The sequence below is a fragment of the Ornithorhynchus anatinus genome, chromosome X1, assembly GCF_004115215.2.
Source record: "Ornithorhynchus anatinus isolate Pmale09 chromosome X1, mOrnAna1.pri.v4, whole genome shotgun sequence".
NCBI lineage: Eukaryota > Metazoa > Chordata > Mammalia > Monotremata > Ornithorhynchidae > Ornithorhynchus > Ornithorhynchus anatinus.
Genome location: NC_041749.1, coordinates 84763163 through 84781570, shown reverse-complemented (window position 1 = coordinate 84781570; position 18408 = coordinate 84763163). Strand labels below are relative to the sequence as shown.

Below are 18408 nucleotides of genomic sequence, written 5' to 3'. Positions count from 1 at the left end.
CATTCTGAGCAGACTCTGTCATGTCTTCGGGAATTGGCTCATTGTCTCCCTGTGTCCCCCAGTCTCATTTTCAGTGTCTGAGTCTAGCCAGGGCTTTTATCACTTTTGACAAGGGTTATTTGGCTGCAGTGGCTTAGGCCCAGAGATTTCTTTCTGGCAATGATCTTATTTTATAAAGTGAAACAGTAACAATGGTGGGTTTTATTGAGCATTATTTCGGCGGTGATTCATTGTGATAAGAAGGTGACATAGGACCCTCAAGTAAGGGAGCCTCATAACTATCCCCATTTTCTCCACTAATTCAGAAACTCTTGACAACACGGCGTTGCTCTTAAACAGTTTGGATTTGGTGGTGTCTTACTGCGGGTTGTTGTCTGGAACATGCACATTTATCTAGGGGTTTTATCAAATCGATGGGTACACTCTTATAAATCATAAAAATGAATAATGCCTGTGAAATCTACAACAAAGTGGTTCCTTGGGGATTGAAAGAAGGGATAATAAATCCAACTTTCAGCTCTGCTTTGGATGCCAATGTCTGACCGACACAGAGCTTTCCAAGGGATAACTATTCTAAAGAGAAAGACTATGAGTCGGAGGGGAAAGGTTCCCTAATGGTTTAACACCAGGCCGAGCGGACAGAGAGACTTGGCTTCCTTGTCCATGCGAAATTGTTTTGTGCATATAGGAAAATCGTTTCATTTCTCTGGCTTCCAGGGTCTCCATATTTACCGTGAGGACTCCCGAGCAAGCGTAAATATGCGCTCCCCAAGATGAAAGATGCTAATAGAGAGACAGGGTGCCTTGTCAGCATCGTCATCATCGTCATCATCAGAGAAATTGGGCAGCAGAAAGGGTGGAGAAGGGAAGCGTCGCTTCATGGAATCAAAAAGGAAATGATAGGAGGATTGGTCAGAGTGCCCAGGCCCGCCTATCACCTCCCTCATCTCTCCTCTCCCTCCACACCCGAAGGTGGAAGTGGAGGAAGTGCAGAGAGTGGACAGCCATAATCGGGGCTGGAGGTTGTGGGTTTTCTGCCCCGTGCGCTGTGTCTTTCCCCTCAGCTCTCCCCAGCCTTCGTTAGCGTAGTAGTGAGGATCCCAGCCTGTCTCGGGGGAGACAGGGGCTCAGTTCCCTGACAGGGAATTAAGAAGGTTTTCCCTCTAGACTGGAAGCTCGTTGTGGACGAGGAACATGCCTACTAACTCTGTTGCATCGTACTCGCCAAAGCGCTTAGAACAGTCTTCTGTACACCGTAAGCGCTCAATAAATACCACTGATTGTTGATTAGAAGTCCCCAGCAGTGCTTCTCAGAGAAAGCCATAAGAGTCCTGGGACCTTAGTGCTAGATACCGAGAATGCCTTTTCAGTCAGGCGTACAGCTCTAAATTTGGTTTCTCACATGTAAGTCAATAGACACAGTCAGGCAGATCAGAAGCGTAGCATTTTCTCATTGGACTCTGTCCCAGGGAAAAAAGCACGAAAGTCTTAAGTGTCACGTCTGAGAAGGTTACGCTCAGCTGAGTTCAAGAGGCCTTTTTAGTCCTCTAGACTGTAAGCTTGTTGTGGGCAGGGGATGTGTCTACCAACTCTGTTGTATTATGCTCTTCCAAGTGCTTAGTAGAGTGCTCAGTACACAGTAAGTGCTCAATAAATACCATTGCTTGAGTGATTGATTCAGCCCCGGATTCTCATCTTTTCTAGTAAATTTGGTCTCTGCCTCTTTCCTCCAGCTGGGGGCAGCCTCTCATTTCTTTTTTTCTTTTTTTAAATGAAATTTGTTAAGTGCTTTATTAGTATTATGGGTTTTTTTAAGCGCTTAACTATGTGCCAGGCACTGTACTAAGCGCTGGGGTGGATACAAGCAAATCGGGTTGGACACAGCCCCTGTCCCACATGGGGCCCCCAGTCTCAATCCCCATTTTACAGATGAGGGAACTGAGGCCCAGAGGAGGTCACACCGCAGACAAATGGCAGAGCTGGGATTAGACCCCACACCCTTTTGACTCCCAGTCCCGTGCTCTATCCACTAGACCACAGGGCTTCTCAGTCAGTCTCTAACAGTGTTGTCAAAGTCACAACTGAAACAGAAGAAGCTCTGAGACTTGGGGCTAGAGGACTTCACTAATCCTTTGGGCTGTCATCCTTATGTGCTCAACTTGGTGAATAGCGGGTAGTAAGCCGCCCCCTTTCCACTACCCAGAGCCTGTCTTTACTGGTTGGAGAGAAGTCCTTGAACATTCCCTCTTTGCTCTGCTCAGAGGCAGGAGGGTTGGGGTGGGTTGTGGCTCTTTCTGAGCCCTTAAGCTGGAGCCCAGTCAACGTCATTTCATTGTCTCCGTTTGACCTGGGACCTACATCTGTTACCTTTCAGCCCCCTGAAATCAGTTTAGCTTTCCTGGTTATGGGAACTTTGCTGTTTTCCCAGGTCCGCTCCTCAGAAACCTCCAGGGGTTGCCCATCCTTCTCCTCATTAAACAGAAGTTCCTTACCGTCGGCTTTAAGGCACTCAGTCATCTCTCCTCCTCCTTCCTTACTGCACTGATTTCCTCCTACGACCCACCCCGCCCGCTTTGCTCTTTTAATGCCAACCTACTCGCCGTACTTCGATCTCGTGTGTCTCACCGCGAGCCCCTTGTCCACGTCCTCCCTCTGGTCTAGAACTCTCCCCCTTCATATGTGACAGACCACCACTCTCCCTGCCTTCAAAGCCATTCTAAAATTATATCTCCTGCGAGAGGCCTTCCCGGACTTATCCCTCATTTCCCCCATCCTATTTGTCCTCCTTTCTGTGTCACCTAGGCATTTGGGTCTACACCACTTAGGCACTTTGACACTCTACCCACCGAAGTTGAGGGAAATGGCAGAGAATAAGGATATGTATCTATCTGGAATTTATCTTAATGGCTGCCTCACCTAGACTGTAAGCTCCTTGTGGGCAGAGACTGTATCCACCAACTCTGTTTGTATGCTCCCAAGCACTTAGTATGGTGCTCGGCACACAGTAAGCACTCAGTAAATACCACTGATTGATTGAGTGACTGATAGCCAGCCCCAAGCCACTTCAAGTCCACCCATTTCTGTTGAAGCACTTCCCCTTACATGTGAAAAGACCCTCAGATAGCCCAAGGAAGCCTGGCCTCCTGTTACTGATGTCTCTTTTCTCTTTTCATTCCACAGCTGTGTCTGCTTTTGGCAAGAAATTTTCCTCGTTCTGGTGAACCAGCTCCACAGAGTGAGTCAAACCCATATGAAAAGCCATTTAATCATATGTGGGATAGAATATTCCTATTGCTTTACATGGGGAAACTGCCCTCCTTTCTCCTATCTCTCGCTCCTCTTTCTGAGTCTAAACAAGATCTTTCCCAAGTTCTTATGGGTGATTTTGACCCGAAGCATCCAGGATCACAAACTGGGTATTATCAATTCCCAGATCAATTGACCTGCTGTCCCTCCGAAAAGAGTGGTTTACCGTGCAGTGGACAGTGGATCCCTGTAGGGAGAAGAAGAGTTCCGGGACCCCACTGGAGGGTCCTCATTGAGTCCTTGTGACATCCTGCTTCCCTCCTGCTACCATATTGCCATCCCAGGTCCCACCCCCTGAAACACCCCACCACTGAAGGCGCTAAAGGCAGCCAAGAAAGACCTACTGGGATTGCCCTGATTGGGGACATGGCTCTCCAGAGTCGGCGTTCCAAACCAAAATGTTACTGAAGACAGGAAGCAGACATCACTGCCCCTGCTGTGGCCAGAGGCTACTGGGCCAGCCAGCATAGCCTGACACACTATCTTAATAATGTTGGTATTTGTTAAGCGCTTACTATGTGCCGAGCACTGTTCTAAGCGCTGGGGTAGACATAGGGGAATCAGGTTGTCCCACGTGGGGCTCACAGTTCTCACGTGCCCTTGGACAGAGGTTGTCCATACGTCATCTAGTGCTTACTCCTTCGTTGATTTTTTCATAAATGTCCTGGGAATTTTGGGCCTCTATCAAATAAGGCCTGGGTCAAGCTAGGAAAAAAAAAAAAAAACTAAACTCCTTCCTCCTTCAAATCTGAGGATAACCTTTGGATCTCCAGGCTGCCTGGTCAGGTCACCCTCTGGGGGTGTAGTTATTATTGATGTCACCTAAGCTCTAGTTATTCTAATATGTTCTCTCTCCCCTTCTCCTCTCATATCTTTTCTTCCCTTCCCTTCTCCTCCTCCCATCTCTGTCCCCCTGCCTCCATTTACCTGACTGCTTTTCCATTATGACTTCCTGGTCCCTTCCTTCCTTCCGGATCCTCCCCTGCTGCCTCCCACTCTAATTCTCCCTCAGGAGTTTGGGAAGTGCACGGAAATAGAGTCACTGACATGGAAAAACCTATGAAGAATTTAATAAGATTCAACCCGCAGCTTAAGACTCTGGGTATAACAGTGAGTATCCTACTTCGTACAGTTTAGTATTGTGGGGGAGAACCGGGGCAGCTGCAAGCAACTTGGGTCACTGGTTGGAACAGTAAGTATCTTACAGGCCCTTCTTTAGGCCCTTTTTTCATTTGCCAGAGGTTCTGCATTCATGGAATTAAAACTGTTAGAACTGGTAAGGAAAAGACTTTGATTAGACACATGCTCCTCAGATTGCCCCCAAACGTTGGCGCATAGGGACTTTAATTATGTGGATGAGGATGTGTGCTAGAGTGTTTGAGGGCCGCAGAGTCTCAGCCTGTTCCGTCCTCCATTCTGAGATCGTGGTTATCTTCCCGTAGCAGGAGTCAGACTGTTCTCTTGCAGATTGAGTCCGGAGGGGGCTTCACTCCTTCGCTTCATATCAACGTGCCAGCTTGTGAGCCCTGATGAAGAAGAAGCTAGGAGGGAGAATGTGTTGGAGGATTCAGTAGTTAGTCAGTGGAGTATAACCAAGAAACTCAGAAGGGAATTGCTGACGGATCGTTCAGGTGACTGAAATGTCTAGGGGGAGCATCACATTTTAGGAGACAGGATAACCAATGAGAGCAGTAGCATCTGTGGTCAAAGGGCCGCATCGAAAGCCTCCTCTCCCCCTCCCCTCCCCTTCCCTATCCCCCTTCCCCCACCTTTCCTAATCCCCCCCCCCCCCCCAGCCATCTCAGGCCTCGTAGGGGAAGCCAATGGGCTAGAAACAAATGATTCCAGCCTCTAAATGGTTTCTTAAAAAGCAAATGGAAAGGTTTCACTTTAGGGTTGCCTTTCCCTTTCCTACATGTGCCCATCTGGAGAGTTCTCTTGTCTTCCTAAAAGATCGAAAGCCCCTGAGTAGGAATCTACTTACTGAGGCTGAAAGGGTAGGATTGCCAGCCTCCTTTCAACTAGGCAGGATGGGTACAGGCAGGGTTTCTGCAAGTGAAATTACGTATCGCCTTCCCCTCCCTCCACCCATCTTTGATCCCAAGGGAGTCAAGTTTTGGAAGAGAGAGCATGCCATCAGCTTCCGGGGAGGCAGTGACAGTGCCCGCAGCCGCTTCCGCCATCTCTGAGTATTGCTCTAGGGGTCCTGGGAAATCCCAAAAATTCAGTGAAAGAGCCACTGCGCTCCCAGACCTCGCTAAGGTCTGTCTGTCTGTCCAGTCACCAAACCGTTCTGCCAGGCTCGGTCCTGCCTGAGCAGAACCTAGGCAGAAAGACAAGTGAAAGATTTACCTGCTCTCCCGTAGTGTCCGGGTTGCTTAAAAAGGGCAGCGTGTCCTGCCGACAAGTAGAATTACAGCGAAGATGGCACAGCGCTGGAAAATTACATCTCTTCCTGAATCGTTCTGTTTCTAAGAAATGACCGAGTCGTCTAGCTACCTCTGTTATCTGTTACCAACAGTAATATGTTAGTCCAGAAGAAATTAGTCCAGAATCAAATGCCCTCTTTTAGCTGTATCCTGTTTTATATATTAGTTTTCCGTCCATTCGAGCTCTGTCATCCGCAGGCTTTCCAGGGCTAAAGTACAAAATGTTCCCCTCCTTTGTCATTTATACCCCTATACTAACTCAAGATGCATTTTGCGGCCTCTCGCCAATGTCAGAGTGCCTAAATTATTATCCTTCTGTTTCCCCAGTGCTCTGCACAGTTAACATTCAGCAGATGTAAATAATAATAATGATCATCGTCAACAAAGAATTCAGGCATTTGCCTAGCGCCCCATGGAGTAAGTTGCCCTGTGCTAGAAGGGGAGGGGAGCAACAGCCCTTCTGATCTGCATTTCACTCTCTAGTGTTGTCAAACTGGCTGTCACCATTCCGTAGAAGTCTTGCCCAGGGAAGTCCTGCCCTGTGCCTAGTACGCCCTCCCCACTCACCCTATCACCCACTCTTACAGCTTTAGGAAGTGGATGGGAAAATTCAAGGTTTAAAAGTGAGAGGATCTGGACCATCCTGTCTGACTTAACCCCTAGTTCTCTATAGATACCAGAAACTCCTAATGATGCTTCTGTAGACCTCCCATGAGCTGGTTCTTCCTTGTAGACAGAGTACTGCCTTTTCTCCCTCTTTCCTGCCATATCTTTCTCTCTCTCTTCTATTTGTCCCTTTGCCCCTTCCTCCCACTCCTCATTCTATTTTCCGTCTTCCAGTAAGGGAGCAAATTGTCTTGGGACAGTTCACATGGGAACAAGCTAGCTACCATGTGTCTCATTCGGTCTGAACAAAGAAAGAGCAGATAATTTGACAGTTCATTTTACTCCCTTCAGGTGGAAATCTCAGGGTCTTTCCTTATACGATGGTGTGCTAATCTGAACTAGTTCTTTATTTTTCTTCCCTTTAAACTTCAAACGAGATCACTGCTTGTTTCTCAGGAGAAGTAAATGATCTTCCCTTGGGAGCGAGGTGAAGGCCCGCTGGCTTTCATGGTTCTCGGGAAAACTTAAAGGGCACTCAGGAACAAGTGATGTCTCCCAGTTAGGTAGGAGCTGCTCTCTCGGGGCTTCTCATGTCAAGGCAGGACTTCCCGGCCTTTTCTCGGTTTAGGTGAAAGGAATAAATATCCTGTGCTCTATAGGGTACTGGGGAGGTGGTCCTTGGAAGAGCTTATAGCATGTGAGGCACTGACTCTGGCTGCACTTTCACCCAAGATTTGGTGGGAAGCGAGCAGGGCGGGGCGGGGGGGGAGTTTCTAGTAAAGAAATCAAGAGAGGTGACTGGATGGGGGACTGAGAAGGAAGAGTACATAGCCTCAGCTGTTTCACTGCCCTGCGGTTTACCCTTTTAGGAAGTCCGGAGCAGTTGAATCAGTGGCTCCAACACCACATATATCCTCCCGAACAGGATCTATTTTTAGTGGGGTGCCAGGGAGAGCATGCGTGAAGCAATGGGCAGGTGCCTGGAGGGAGAGGGAGTTCATGTTCATACCGGAATCTCTCCTACCCTCACCGCCCCCCCCCAGCCCCGCACACCTCTGGGTTGGGGTGGGGGTTGGACCTAGATAGTAGCCTTGCTAAGTTGCCCCCCCCGCCCACCCAAGTGACACCGTTCTGGGAAGGGTCCTTTTCACCTCCCTGAGGGAAGCACCTGCCAGCAAATGGATATTCCTTTTACTCCATGTGTTTAACATTCAAAACCAGCTTCACCCAATGCTGCAGGGCCTCTCATGCTTTTCTCAAGAGAAATGCAGAGAGGATTTCTTCTGAAATGAAAAAAGGAAGATTGTGCAAGATTTCCCCGTGTCAAGTGTCCCTTACTTTGCCCACAATGCCTTGCCCACCTCAGAACATCCACACTGTGCTTCTGGTACTGATGTATGACATTGGACTTCTGCCTGGATGATTTTATGAAGCTGTATCTCCCAGGATGAGAGAACTTACCCCATTACAAATGGGGGCTTGGAGCTTTTCTGTCTGTTTCATCGTCAGTACATGCATGAGCTGCTGGATTTGCCTACTTGGGCTATGAGGCTCTTTCGTGCAGACATTCCGATAGGGTTCCACAGGACCCAGTGGAACCCAGTTACAGTGTTGCTCCGAAATCAAGATGATCCTGGATTTAAGACAAAATTCCCCAAACCTGGTATGGAAAAGTGATTTGACATACCGAAACAGTCCCCCCACTTTTAAGAGGATTTAATACATGCTCAAGCTTGATATTGTTATCACTTTTATGAATGTTAACATTATTAATAAAATGTGACATCTTAAATTTTACCTTGTCAGTCACTTGCACAAACATCTTCACATACACTGACGCGTGTGCTTCTCTCTTCACTGCTTTTATCATCTTATCGTTGTCCTTCATCCTCCCACCCGTACAGACACACATCCCCACCAACAGACCCGTACACACGTACACCCAATTAGATGCACACTCAAAGTATCTTCTTTTAGAGTAAAAAGATAGGTTGAGTGTATTACCCCATTTTGAGTGAAAAGACTTGGAGTTTTTCCCACGCTGAATTCAGCATCACTCCAGGACCTGGTAAAAAAGGGCAGTGATTTCCCCAACAGTCAAGCAGGACTCCTTAGGGAGAAAACAGCATGGACTTCCTCAACATCCCAACTGAATCCATTATAGATTCTTTAAAGGGAATGGATCCAGCTGGGCCAACGGGGAAATCCATGCTCTTTTTTTGCTGGGGCCAGAGTAATTTGCAGTTCAGCTCAGGCTCCGGCCCCAGCCTTAAAGAACAGTTTTGGTGGTGGTGTTTTTCCCCCATCTGGGCGGAGTGGGTAGTTCTTAGGATATTCGGTTACTTGCACAGTAACATTTCTCCTTCAGTGTAGATAATTGAGCTATGTACTGTAATCTCTGAGGTTGCGATTTTTGTCTTCTAGAGCCAAAAGCAGTCTCGGTTTCAGAGCAAAATGGTATTTGGAAGGGCGGAATGAGATGAAGGGGAGAGGATCATTTTAGGACAGGCTGGGGAAATGTTCTCCTACCTCTGTGATAAGCTCTGACTATTTCTCCAGCAGCAGAACCCAGTCATGCACGAACCATGGAGAAGGAAGTGGCCATCAGTGCCTGGCAGCTGACAACCTGTATGACCTGTTTGTATCTGACATACAAGTTAAGGCTCGGAAAGTCCACAGCCAGAAAGTTAGTAGTTTTCGGGGTCTGCCCGACTGCCATTAATGCCCTCTGCCAGAAAGTGGCAGATTTCAGGGATCCTTGTCAGGCTGTGACAGGCTAGAAACAGACCTCTGGCGTCACCCTCTGGGCTCGGGCAAATAATGAAACTCACCTCACCATCTTGTGTTTTCTAGCCAGGCAGAGGAATTTGATCAAGCAGACTGGTCCCTTGGGCGGTCAGTAGGCATCCTAGGTTTCCTGGATGCTTTTGAATAACCGAATGTCCTATTTGAAGAGCCTGGCCAGAGGCTCCCTACCCTCAAAAGAAATTTCTAGGGAAGAGCGATTTCCCCTCTTGCCACCTTTTCTTAGTTCTCTCAGGAAGGCGTGACTATACCTCAGTCCCAGGAGCGCTTATCAGTTTGAGTGTAGCGGAGGTGGGAGCCACGATAAAGGTGGAAAGGGTCCTGGAAGATGTGTGAGTGGAGGTGGTGCCCACTTTTGGGTACCAGCCCAGAGATACCTTCTGGAAACCAGGGCACAGGGAGCATTTCGAATCAGGCGGCTGATTTGCCAGTAGATGGGCACCCCAAAATTCGGTGGGAGTTGAGGGTGCCCTCCTGAGGCGCAAGCAACCACGTGGTTGCATTTCAAATCAAAGAACAGTCATCGATCGCTTTGATTGAGACCGAGTGCAGGGCGCTGTACTAAGCGTTTGGGGGAGCACGATGTAGCGGAGTCGGTAGACGCGTTCCCTGCTCACAGTCCCGTTTCACCTGTCGAATTCCTGCTTGTATATCATTCGGTAGCATGTCAGACTGAGAGCCTCAAGATGGGTTCAGTGGAGAGCAGCTTAATAGACGCAAACCCAGAGTGGTCGCATCCCGCTCCTAAGCCCTTAGTACAGTATCCCGCACACAGCAAGCACTCGGTAAATACCGCTGCTTGATTGACTGATTGAATGACTGACCGATTGCGGCTTGGTTGCAGGCGTCCCGAGAGCTGGCGGAAACTCTGTAGGGTCAAGTCTGTCCTTGATGTGAACTCTAGCGGTAAAAGGCTTTAAGGGAGAAGGGGAGAAAAGGAGGCCCGACATCCCTCGGGGCCAGCACCTGGGAAGGGGCTAGGAAGGGGCCCTAGCTCTTGGGATGGCCCTGCACACCCAGGCACGTGCAAGGCCCCCCTCGCTTAGAGCTGGAGGGAAGTCGGCGCCACTCGATCCTGAGGGGAGAGGAAGCAGCCGGAACCCGAAAGAGTTCCTTCTGGGGCAGAGCCTCAGGAGGGCTCTAAACCTCACACAGCCCCGCCTCCTAGACCCGCCTGTTGCTTCACTGAGGGGAGATCACGGGAAGGGCGGCAGGCTTTTTGTTTAGGGGTAGAAACTGAATGCACTCCACTTCAGGTAAGTGGGAAGATCCGTTAGCGTCTTTTGCCGAGACCTGGGAATTGAATGTGGCTCGATACTCTGCCTGTGGCTCTCCCGGGGAGAGTCCTGAAAAGCGGCACCTGGGAGGAAGCCCTGACCAAAGCCACCATGCCTTTTTCAAAGCTCTACGCACCTGGAGCGGAGGGCAGGTCTTGCCCCCGTTACCTTGTCCTGCTGTGGACGCACCGCAGGGAGGTGTAGGGAATAGGGAGGGGAGAACCGGTGGCGTTCAGGGAGCCTACCGGAGCGACCTGCCTCTTCCCCTCGGCCCTCTGCCCCCTGCTCCCCACCCCGACCCCCGACTTCTGACCAAAGCCAGCTGGCTCCATTTCCCACCGACGTTCAGTGGGATAGCCAGTAGAAGCCGAGCCACCCCGAGTATCTCCAAGTGCCGCCCTCAGGGTCACCGGAAGGGGCACGGGAGACGGAAACCAGCTGCCGGAGACTAAAGGGCCCCTGCCGAGCCCGGCTTTTTTCTCGTTAAACCTGAGGTAGACGTAGCATGGTGTCTTTGATCAGTGCCGTTTAAGCAGGTGGTGTCATCGGTCCGGTCTGGTTTAGATCAGTCCTACTCAGAAACAGTGGGATAGTCTGAATAACCTCTGGAGGCTCGAGGACTCTGGGACTCTGTGTAACAACGGGTCATTTCCACCCTGGCATTTGTATAGGGAACGGTTTTCCTGGAGGGGCTGACCCCGCCAAGAGAGTCCTGGCTTATCCGAGCTGCTTTGGTGAACCTCAGCTCGACTTGGGTCTCTCGTGACATTTGCTAATTCCTCTCTTTTTCTTTCCGTTCCCACTGTGAAAAATCAAAATCCGAAAGGGCTTTTCCGCAGAAGGCCCTGGCGCGGAAGAGCGGCACGTGAAGGGCCAAGCCTTTCCGTAGAACCGACAAGAATGAGTGTGCGTGAATGAAATCCAGCTGTCAATTTGTGCCTATAAAAAATGACCTTCCTTCTCTTCCTTCTTTTTTTCCTTCTTTCTTTTCCTTTTCTCTCCCCAAGCATTTGAAATCACGGAAAATCCTAGGCTGTTCCTATGATTAAAGACCCAAACGCAGGACCTAGTGTGACAGTGACAGTGGGCTTTTGTCAGCTGGACTCACCAGAGTGAGGTATCTGTCTGGAAGATCCAAACCCAAATCTCCCTCCGAAGCTTTGAATTGATCCCCAGAGACAGCTTCCGAAATGACCCCTTCTCCTCTGGGATGTGCCGTGGCTGGAGCGAGCCATCCTCCAAGGCAGTCACACTGTGAGACTTGGCTTTAGGAAAATTTGCGGAGCGGGGGGTCCCGTTTGAGACTGTAAAACAGCTTGGGTTTTTCCTCTGCCATTGGAGAAGACTCCTTGAACCTCCAAAGACAGCTTCCCCGCCGAGGGCTCCTTCATGCTGAGGAGAGCCTGAAGCTTAGGGGTTATACACAGAGTTACAGTGCAGACTGACCGAATCTTCACTCATCAATCTTCATAGGTTTTTTCCGCACTCTTGGAGACGGGTTTGAAGTCGAGGGCTGGGAGCCGAGTGCTCCGTTTTCCTTCACATTCCAGTCTGCCCCATCGATCCCTCCACATGCACGGTGTTCTTCTACTCTTACCGTCTCAGCGATGGACACGTGGTCCAAAGAGCGATCTGTGGGATTATAAGAGAACTTAAAAAACTAGGACCTAACACTGTTTCGTTACTGAAATAAGAGGCCATAGGACTCTGAAAGGCAGCACCTAAACTGGCTGACTTGTATAGAAACAAATGCTGGCCAGGCGTGTCTGTCAGCCATCCCGAGGCCATCACTAAGCCATTGTAAAGCATTCGAGTGGCAGAGCTCGCCACAGTTACCTTCTTGTGTTCCGTATGCCTGGGGGTTTATTTTGGTTTCAAGACTAGCCTTAACCATTCCAGTTTTATTTACGTGTATACCTCATAAACATTTTTCTTTTATTTCTTCTTTTTATTTGATGTTGAACTCTTTCCTCTTTGCTTTGTAACTGGTTATCACGGGATGTTGTCTGTCAAAGCAATAGAGTGCAGTAGGCTTTAAAGAGCACAATTCAGTGTGACAAGATCAGGAGAGTTCACCTCTGCCATTCTCCTTCCTTTTACTGTGCAATTCAAGTCCTTCCTAAGCCATTTCCAGTGGGCATGCTCAGACCAAAAAAATAAGATAAAATCAAATAAGATGAAACAGATGTTGTTTAACCTGCCAACGTGGGGTTCCTAAAAACCATGATGCGGTAGAGCAAAAGGAAACCCGAGGCAGCAGCTTGTTATCCTGAAGAAACTGAGCAAGGTTAACACGTACAACTTTCACGTGGGCGGTTACGTCTCCTGCCAGCCTCTTTCATGCTGAGCATGCTCAAAACAACAGTTCAGTGGTCGAATCCATCGGCGCTTCCTTTCATCCTGGGTAACAGCAAACAAGTCTCATTTCTAATGTTCTATGCAATGGAATACAAAAATTGAAAAAAAAAACAAACTGTTAATATTTAATAAATTCAATGTTATGTATAAGGATTTAATTGCAAATGTGCTATTGAGAAACTGGATAGATATATTTATATCTAACAACTGTGTGTTTGAAGTTTCAATTAGTGGCATGTTCGATCCATTTTGAGGGACACTTTGCCAAAGGGTAGCCATGTAGCCTGTAACTGTCTCCTGTCCTGTAGTAGAGCATGGCTTGCTACCTCTTTGCACGGTTTCATCTACTTTAAATGCTTGCGGTTCTTTGCTCGGAGTTCTTTTCTCATCAGTTCCTCATCTTTACTGAATGCTTTTAGCAGATTTATGCACTTGTTATTGAAGAACTGTCAGCAACAACCGATATTAGAGGCGTTACCCTAGAGAAAGACCCCCCCCCCCCCTTCCCCCGCCCCACCAAATGTTCCCAGTGGACGGTGACTCTCTGGCAGAAAGCTCTCTTCTCTCAGGTGATCACTAGTTCCTTCACGGAGTGTGCAGTGCAGAATTCCCCCAGCCACCTCAGACTGCTCCCCTCCGATTGTGCTTGACGTCCCCCTCTCTCCCCTACAGGAGCAAAAACTACACGTCAAACCTCCCCCGCCCCCCACCGACTCCCCCTGACCCCCCACCCCGGCCCCCAAACCAACCAAACCAACAAACCCATCCCTGCCGAGAAGCTGGAGTGAGTCTGGCAATGGAGGTGACCCGATTCAGAAAATGGTTTGAGCATTTCTGGAAACTTACTGTAGAATTGCTATTAGCTAAACCAAGTTCATCCTTCCTCTCTCGGCCCTAGACCCAAGACTCCGCTGCTAACTCAAGAACCGTTCTCTGTGAGTCGGAGCAGTCCCGGAGCAGTCCTGCCTGCTGGTTTCAGTGGTGTTCGGGGTTCACGGGGGCTTGGCAGACCAGACCGTGGGTCATTCCTAGAGCAGTCGATGCTCTGGAAGATGAGGTGTGTACGGGCTCCTCAGTCCACCCCTCCCTCCCCAAGCTGAAGAGTTGGGGACTCAGTGTTAGATTCCTTCTCCGTTGATTGGCAAAAATGAGACCTCTTACGAGATGTTCATGTCTTGCCCATACTTGGGGCTTTGAAATCATCTTTTAAAGCCTTAGGGCTTTAAAAGGAGGAAGATTGGAAGGGGACCCGAAGAAGAACTTGGGTTATGAAGTCCAGTGTTGGGTGCCGAACTTTAGAGTCGGAAAATGAATGGACAAGAAGATAAGCCACCGTGTCTGAAATTGGCCGGGGAGGCTTCTGGGCGGGCGAGCCCCTTGAGCTGCGGTAGCCAGGGCAAGAGCCCTCTGCCAGCCCGTGCCCCTTTTTCAGGAGCCATCGCCTTCAGCCAGGCCTGTGAAGTCACCCGGAGCCCCAGGCAGATCAGATGAGCCGAATCAATGGCCGGTTTTCCTCCGAAATCTTTCGGTTTGAACCAAATTCTTACGAATTCTTATTTGAACGACAATTCTTAACGCTTTCCGGCAATGCCCAAACCTTCACCGGTGACACGTTTCCAGCCTCTCCAAGGCTAGAGCTTCTGGGCACGGAATGGGTCCCTGAGGGTATTCGGCCGTATGTTCATCCTGGGCAGAGACTGATGGATCCCTGTAGCCTCCCCGCTCACGTGAGGATCTGAGCGCCAGGCAGTGGGAGCTTCAAGCCTCCGGGGGTCCTATCAGACCCATCCGCTTGCATTCTGGTTCCTCAGTTCTGAATCGGAAGACGAGAACTGGGCTGGCCCAGTTCTGGCTCAGGACGAAACAAGCGGCAAATGCATCAGCTTATTCTGTTTGCCGCGCTGCAGATTGGGGTGGAGGGGGAGGCGGGGAATGGACGGGCCTTCCCATTGCCTTATGTGGGCCCAGACCAGCGGGGCTTTGGGGCCTGGGATCCTGGAAGGAATTTGGGCCAGAGTATCAAGACTGGGAGAGGGACACATAGGATACGATCCCTACATCCCGCAGGCGAGCCACGTCGGACGGATGGGGACGAGATGAGCTCGCCATCGAAAGTCGGTGATCTGGCGGCCCGTTTCCAGTGGCTTGCCGGTCTCCGTCTAGTGGGCCGGGATCATCTAGTGCCCCATCTAGTGGGGCAGCTTTAGCCTTCATTTTTGATAACGGGTCCCCCGCGGCGACCAAAGCCACAGAGACTTCACCTCCCTCCGCCCCCTCGGCGATCAGCGCTCCAGAGGCAGGATGGAGGTCCGGAGTCCGGGGGAGCTGTAGGACAGGGGGAAGCGCAGGCCGGTGATGCATCAGAGAAGGTCCTGCCCGTTCAAGTGCCAGTCAGGGTCTGAGATTTCACCACGACGAAACTCACGTTTTAGGACAGTCTGCGAGCCTGTGACATACTGACGTACATTCACACTCCATGGCGAAACTTAACGATTCTAAGAACAATACCTTGTACGGAAATAGCACCCCTCTTCTTAAGTAGCTCAGTTCACTGTGTACACGATCTCACGCACACGCTCTCCTCTTTAAAACCGCTAGGGGATCCGCTGATTCTCCCTGGCTTAACCGATGGGGAAACTGATGTGAAGAGAGACTCGGTGACTTGCCCCGGGTCACGGAGCGAGAACAAGCAGCAGAACTGGGTAGAGGGATCCTTTCTTGGCGAAGCCTCAGCATAGAAAAGGGCTCTTCCCCCTCCATTTTTCGCTTCTGTGTCGAGCTTGGATTGTGTGCATAGTCAGTTGCTGCCAGAAAACCCTCCGCTTCATGTCGTCCCTCACCCCAGCTGGAGCCTTATGGCAGACTCTCTGGGAACAGACCGATACGGGAGTTTACCCATTCTACGGAAAGGGCTGAGAGAGAAAAATCAGCCCAATGGGAACAGCAGCACTAGTAGGACTATGGCTAGCATCTGAAACCACCCCACTGCAGGGAGCCAATAGCGCACCGGGATGTTGACCAGAGCTGTAAAGGGGCAGGCCCGGTTGGTGCCTGAGCTTTGGTCACCCGTGGCGAGAGAGCCAGGGGACCAAACCCTGGGGGCGTCGCCGAGAAAGAAGGGCTCAGTCGGTACTTGGGATCTGCCTTGAAAGTGAGAGGCGGCCCTACCGCTGGGGGCCTCCGCCCTCCCACCCCCTTTATCACACACGCTCTCTTTCTACGGAGGGCCCGCCCCGGCTACCGGTGAGGAATCGGCACCCGCTCTACCCCCTCCCGCCCTCTGGCAGTATTATAAGAATAAGAGGGAAAACGAGCCGAGTGAGCTCTGTTAAGCGCTCACTCTGCGGCGGGCACCGTACTGAGCGCTGGGGCAGCTGTAGGACCGCCTCCAAAGGCAAGCTTCTCCCCGGGTAGACGGTGTAGCCCGCCCCCTGCCCAGAGGCCTCTGGCTACGGCTCCCGGTTGACTGCTCTCGGCCGACCGGACCGAAGCTCTCGTTTCCCTTCCCGGGCCCCGGTGAGCGGGAGGCCCACTGAGGAAAAACTAGATAAACACGGACTCGATATTGAACTTTATGTATCGACCACTGCCTTTGGGCGGTAGGCGTGGGGTTCCTTGGGGATTTTCACCACAGAGAGCTGAGAAATCAGGGGCGCTCAGAGAGGACTAAGTTTCTGTTCTCTCGCAAGCCAGCGGGGTGTGTCCAGCGGCAGCGCCCTCTATTTCAGCAGCCACAGTCCTTCCCAGGGAGTCACTGAAATGACAAGTGCAGAGTCCGATGGATACCCCAGGGCCCCGTCCCCTGCAAGTCGTTTCGGCCGGGGCTGCTACGACCCCCGCCCCCTCCATTCCCTGCATTGTAAATACTTGTACAGTGTGTAAATCTTAACGTGGTAACGAGAACAGATCTGAATAACAGCAACTAGTGTTGGGGATTTCATCTCACGTACCAGCACACCTGCCAACTCGTGCTTTTGTGTTCCAAAACAAAGAAAAAAAAAAATCTTATAAAATGCCTTGTGTTTGTGGCTGGCTAATTTAGACCGTGGGGTTTAAACAAACATCTCTTCTGAAGTGTAGCAGTCTGTAGAGTTGTTGTGGATTTCCTATCCCCTTTTGCCTGGCGGCTTCCATGTATTTTTTGGGTTTTTTGGTTGTTTGATATTTACTTTTGGAGGGGGAGGGGTATTGTATAAAGTCCAACAAACAAGTTTACAGTTGTAAGTGCAATGACCTAAATCCTATATATGAACATTGTAAATTGTGTGTATGTCCTGCTGTGCTCTGTGAGAACTTGTAGTATTTCAATGTACCACCTCATGTATTGTGACTCAGTATGAGAAGTTGCCCCTACAAGGTATTTCTGTGATAACAGAATAAAAGGACTTGATATAAGGTACGGGTTGACTCCGGTTTGATTCCTGTCTTTTGGACGTGGCCAAGAAACCATCGGGACCCTTTACTAAGGCTTGAGGCAGAGGAGGCGATTTAAGTGTAGCCCAGTTGAGCAGTTTTCAGGGGCTGCGTGAGTGGTACAGGGTTGTGGGCCCGTGGGTGTGTCTGTGGGTCTGCGCGTGCCCACCCCCTTCGGGTTCATTCATTCGTTCGATCGTATTTATCGAGCGCTCCCTGTGGGCCGAGCACTCTATTAAGCGCTTGGAAAGTACAGTGCCCCGGTAAAGAGAACCCTTTATTTATAAATAACACTGCCGACGTTGGAGGTTTTAACGGCACGTGCGTGGAGCTTACCAGATCGGTGTGTGTCTGACAATCCCATCTAAACCGTGTTGACCGTACAGCCCTCTCGAGTTCTGTACATCGAAAAACTACCCAACTGGCTTCAAGGAAACCTAAAATGTTTAGGGGAACTTCAAGTTTGCGTGCCAGTTGCCCTCGTTTGAGTCTGAAGAGACCAACGTCAATGTAAAGTCTCAGGAAGTGACTCGGGCCACGTGTGCAAAATGGATTCGAAGGACCCATCCGAACGATGGCGACGGATGGCCCGGCGTCCCCCCAGGGACCCAGGCAAAGGAGGTCTTACAGTGGCCAGTCCTGTAAAGATGGCTGAGGAAATGAAGAAATGGAAAGTAGGCTCGTGAGGTCTCTAAAAAGACGCTGACTTGTGTAGAGCCGCTAACAGCGTAGGAGGTGGGAACGGAGTAAATACGACCTAGGAAAATGCAAGGGTTCAGCAGGGTCAAGGGCGAGGTTACACTTAGGGACAGAAAACTAGCTGGGGAAAGGCTGGTTGGACCCAAGTAGGGCAGAAAAAGCCTGGAGTAAATTTGGTCCTCATGCTGGAAATAATAACGATCACAATGATAACGATGGTAAGAATAGCAGTGACATTATTCGGTGCTTACTCTACGCCAAGCACTGTCCCACACTGGGCTCCCAATCTATCTCATCCCCATTTTATAGGTGAGAAGGAAGAGGCCCAGAGAGGTAAAGTGAATCACACCCCAGGCCATTTGTTGATCTGGGACCCGACCCCAGCAATCCCGCCTGCCTCCCAGCCCGGTGCTCATTCTGCTAGGTCAGATGAGTTCTACAGTGCCCAGTATTTAGCGAAAGCCAATATAATCCTAGCGTGTAAATGGGAGAACGGCATGCCCAGTCCAGGAAGA

General features: G+C 50.2%; 1 protein-coding gene across 1 annotated transcript in view; it reads left to right on the top strand.

Annotated features, from left to right (window-relative positions):
* Window positions 1-17180, top strand: part of BSN (bassoon presynaptic cytomatrix protein) — a 229720-nt gene extending 212540 nt beyond the window's left edge. The window contains exons 9-11 of the mRNA XM_029051105.2: window positions 3181-3235; window positions 4319-4416; window positions 11431-17180. Of these exons, the coding sequence (XP_028906938.2) occupies window positions 3181-3221 (41 nt within the window). The 3' untranslated portion in view covers window positions 3222-3235; window positions 4319-4416; window positions 11431-17180. The remainder of the gene's footprint in view (window positions 1-3180; window positions 3236-4318; window positions 4417-11430) is intronic.
* Window positions 17181-18408: the final 1228 nt, after the last annotated feature.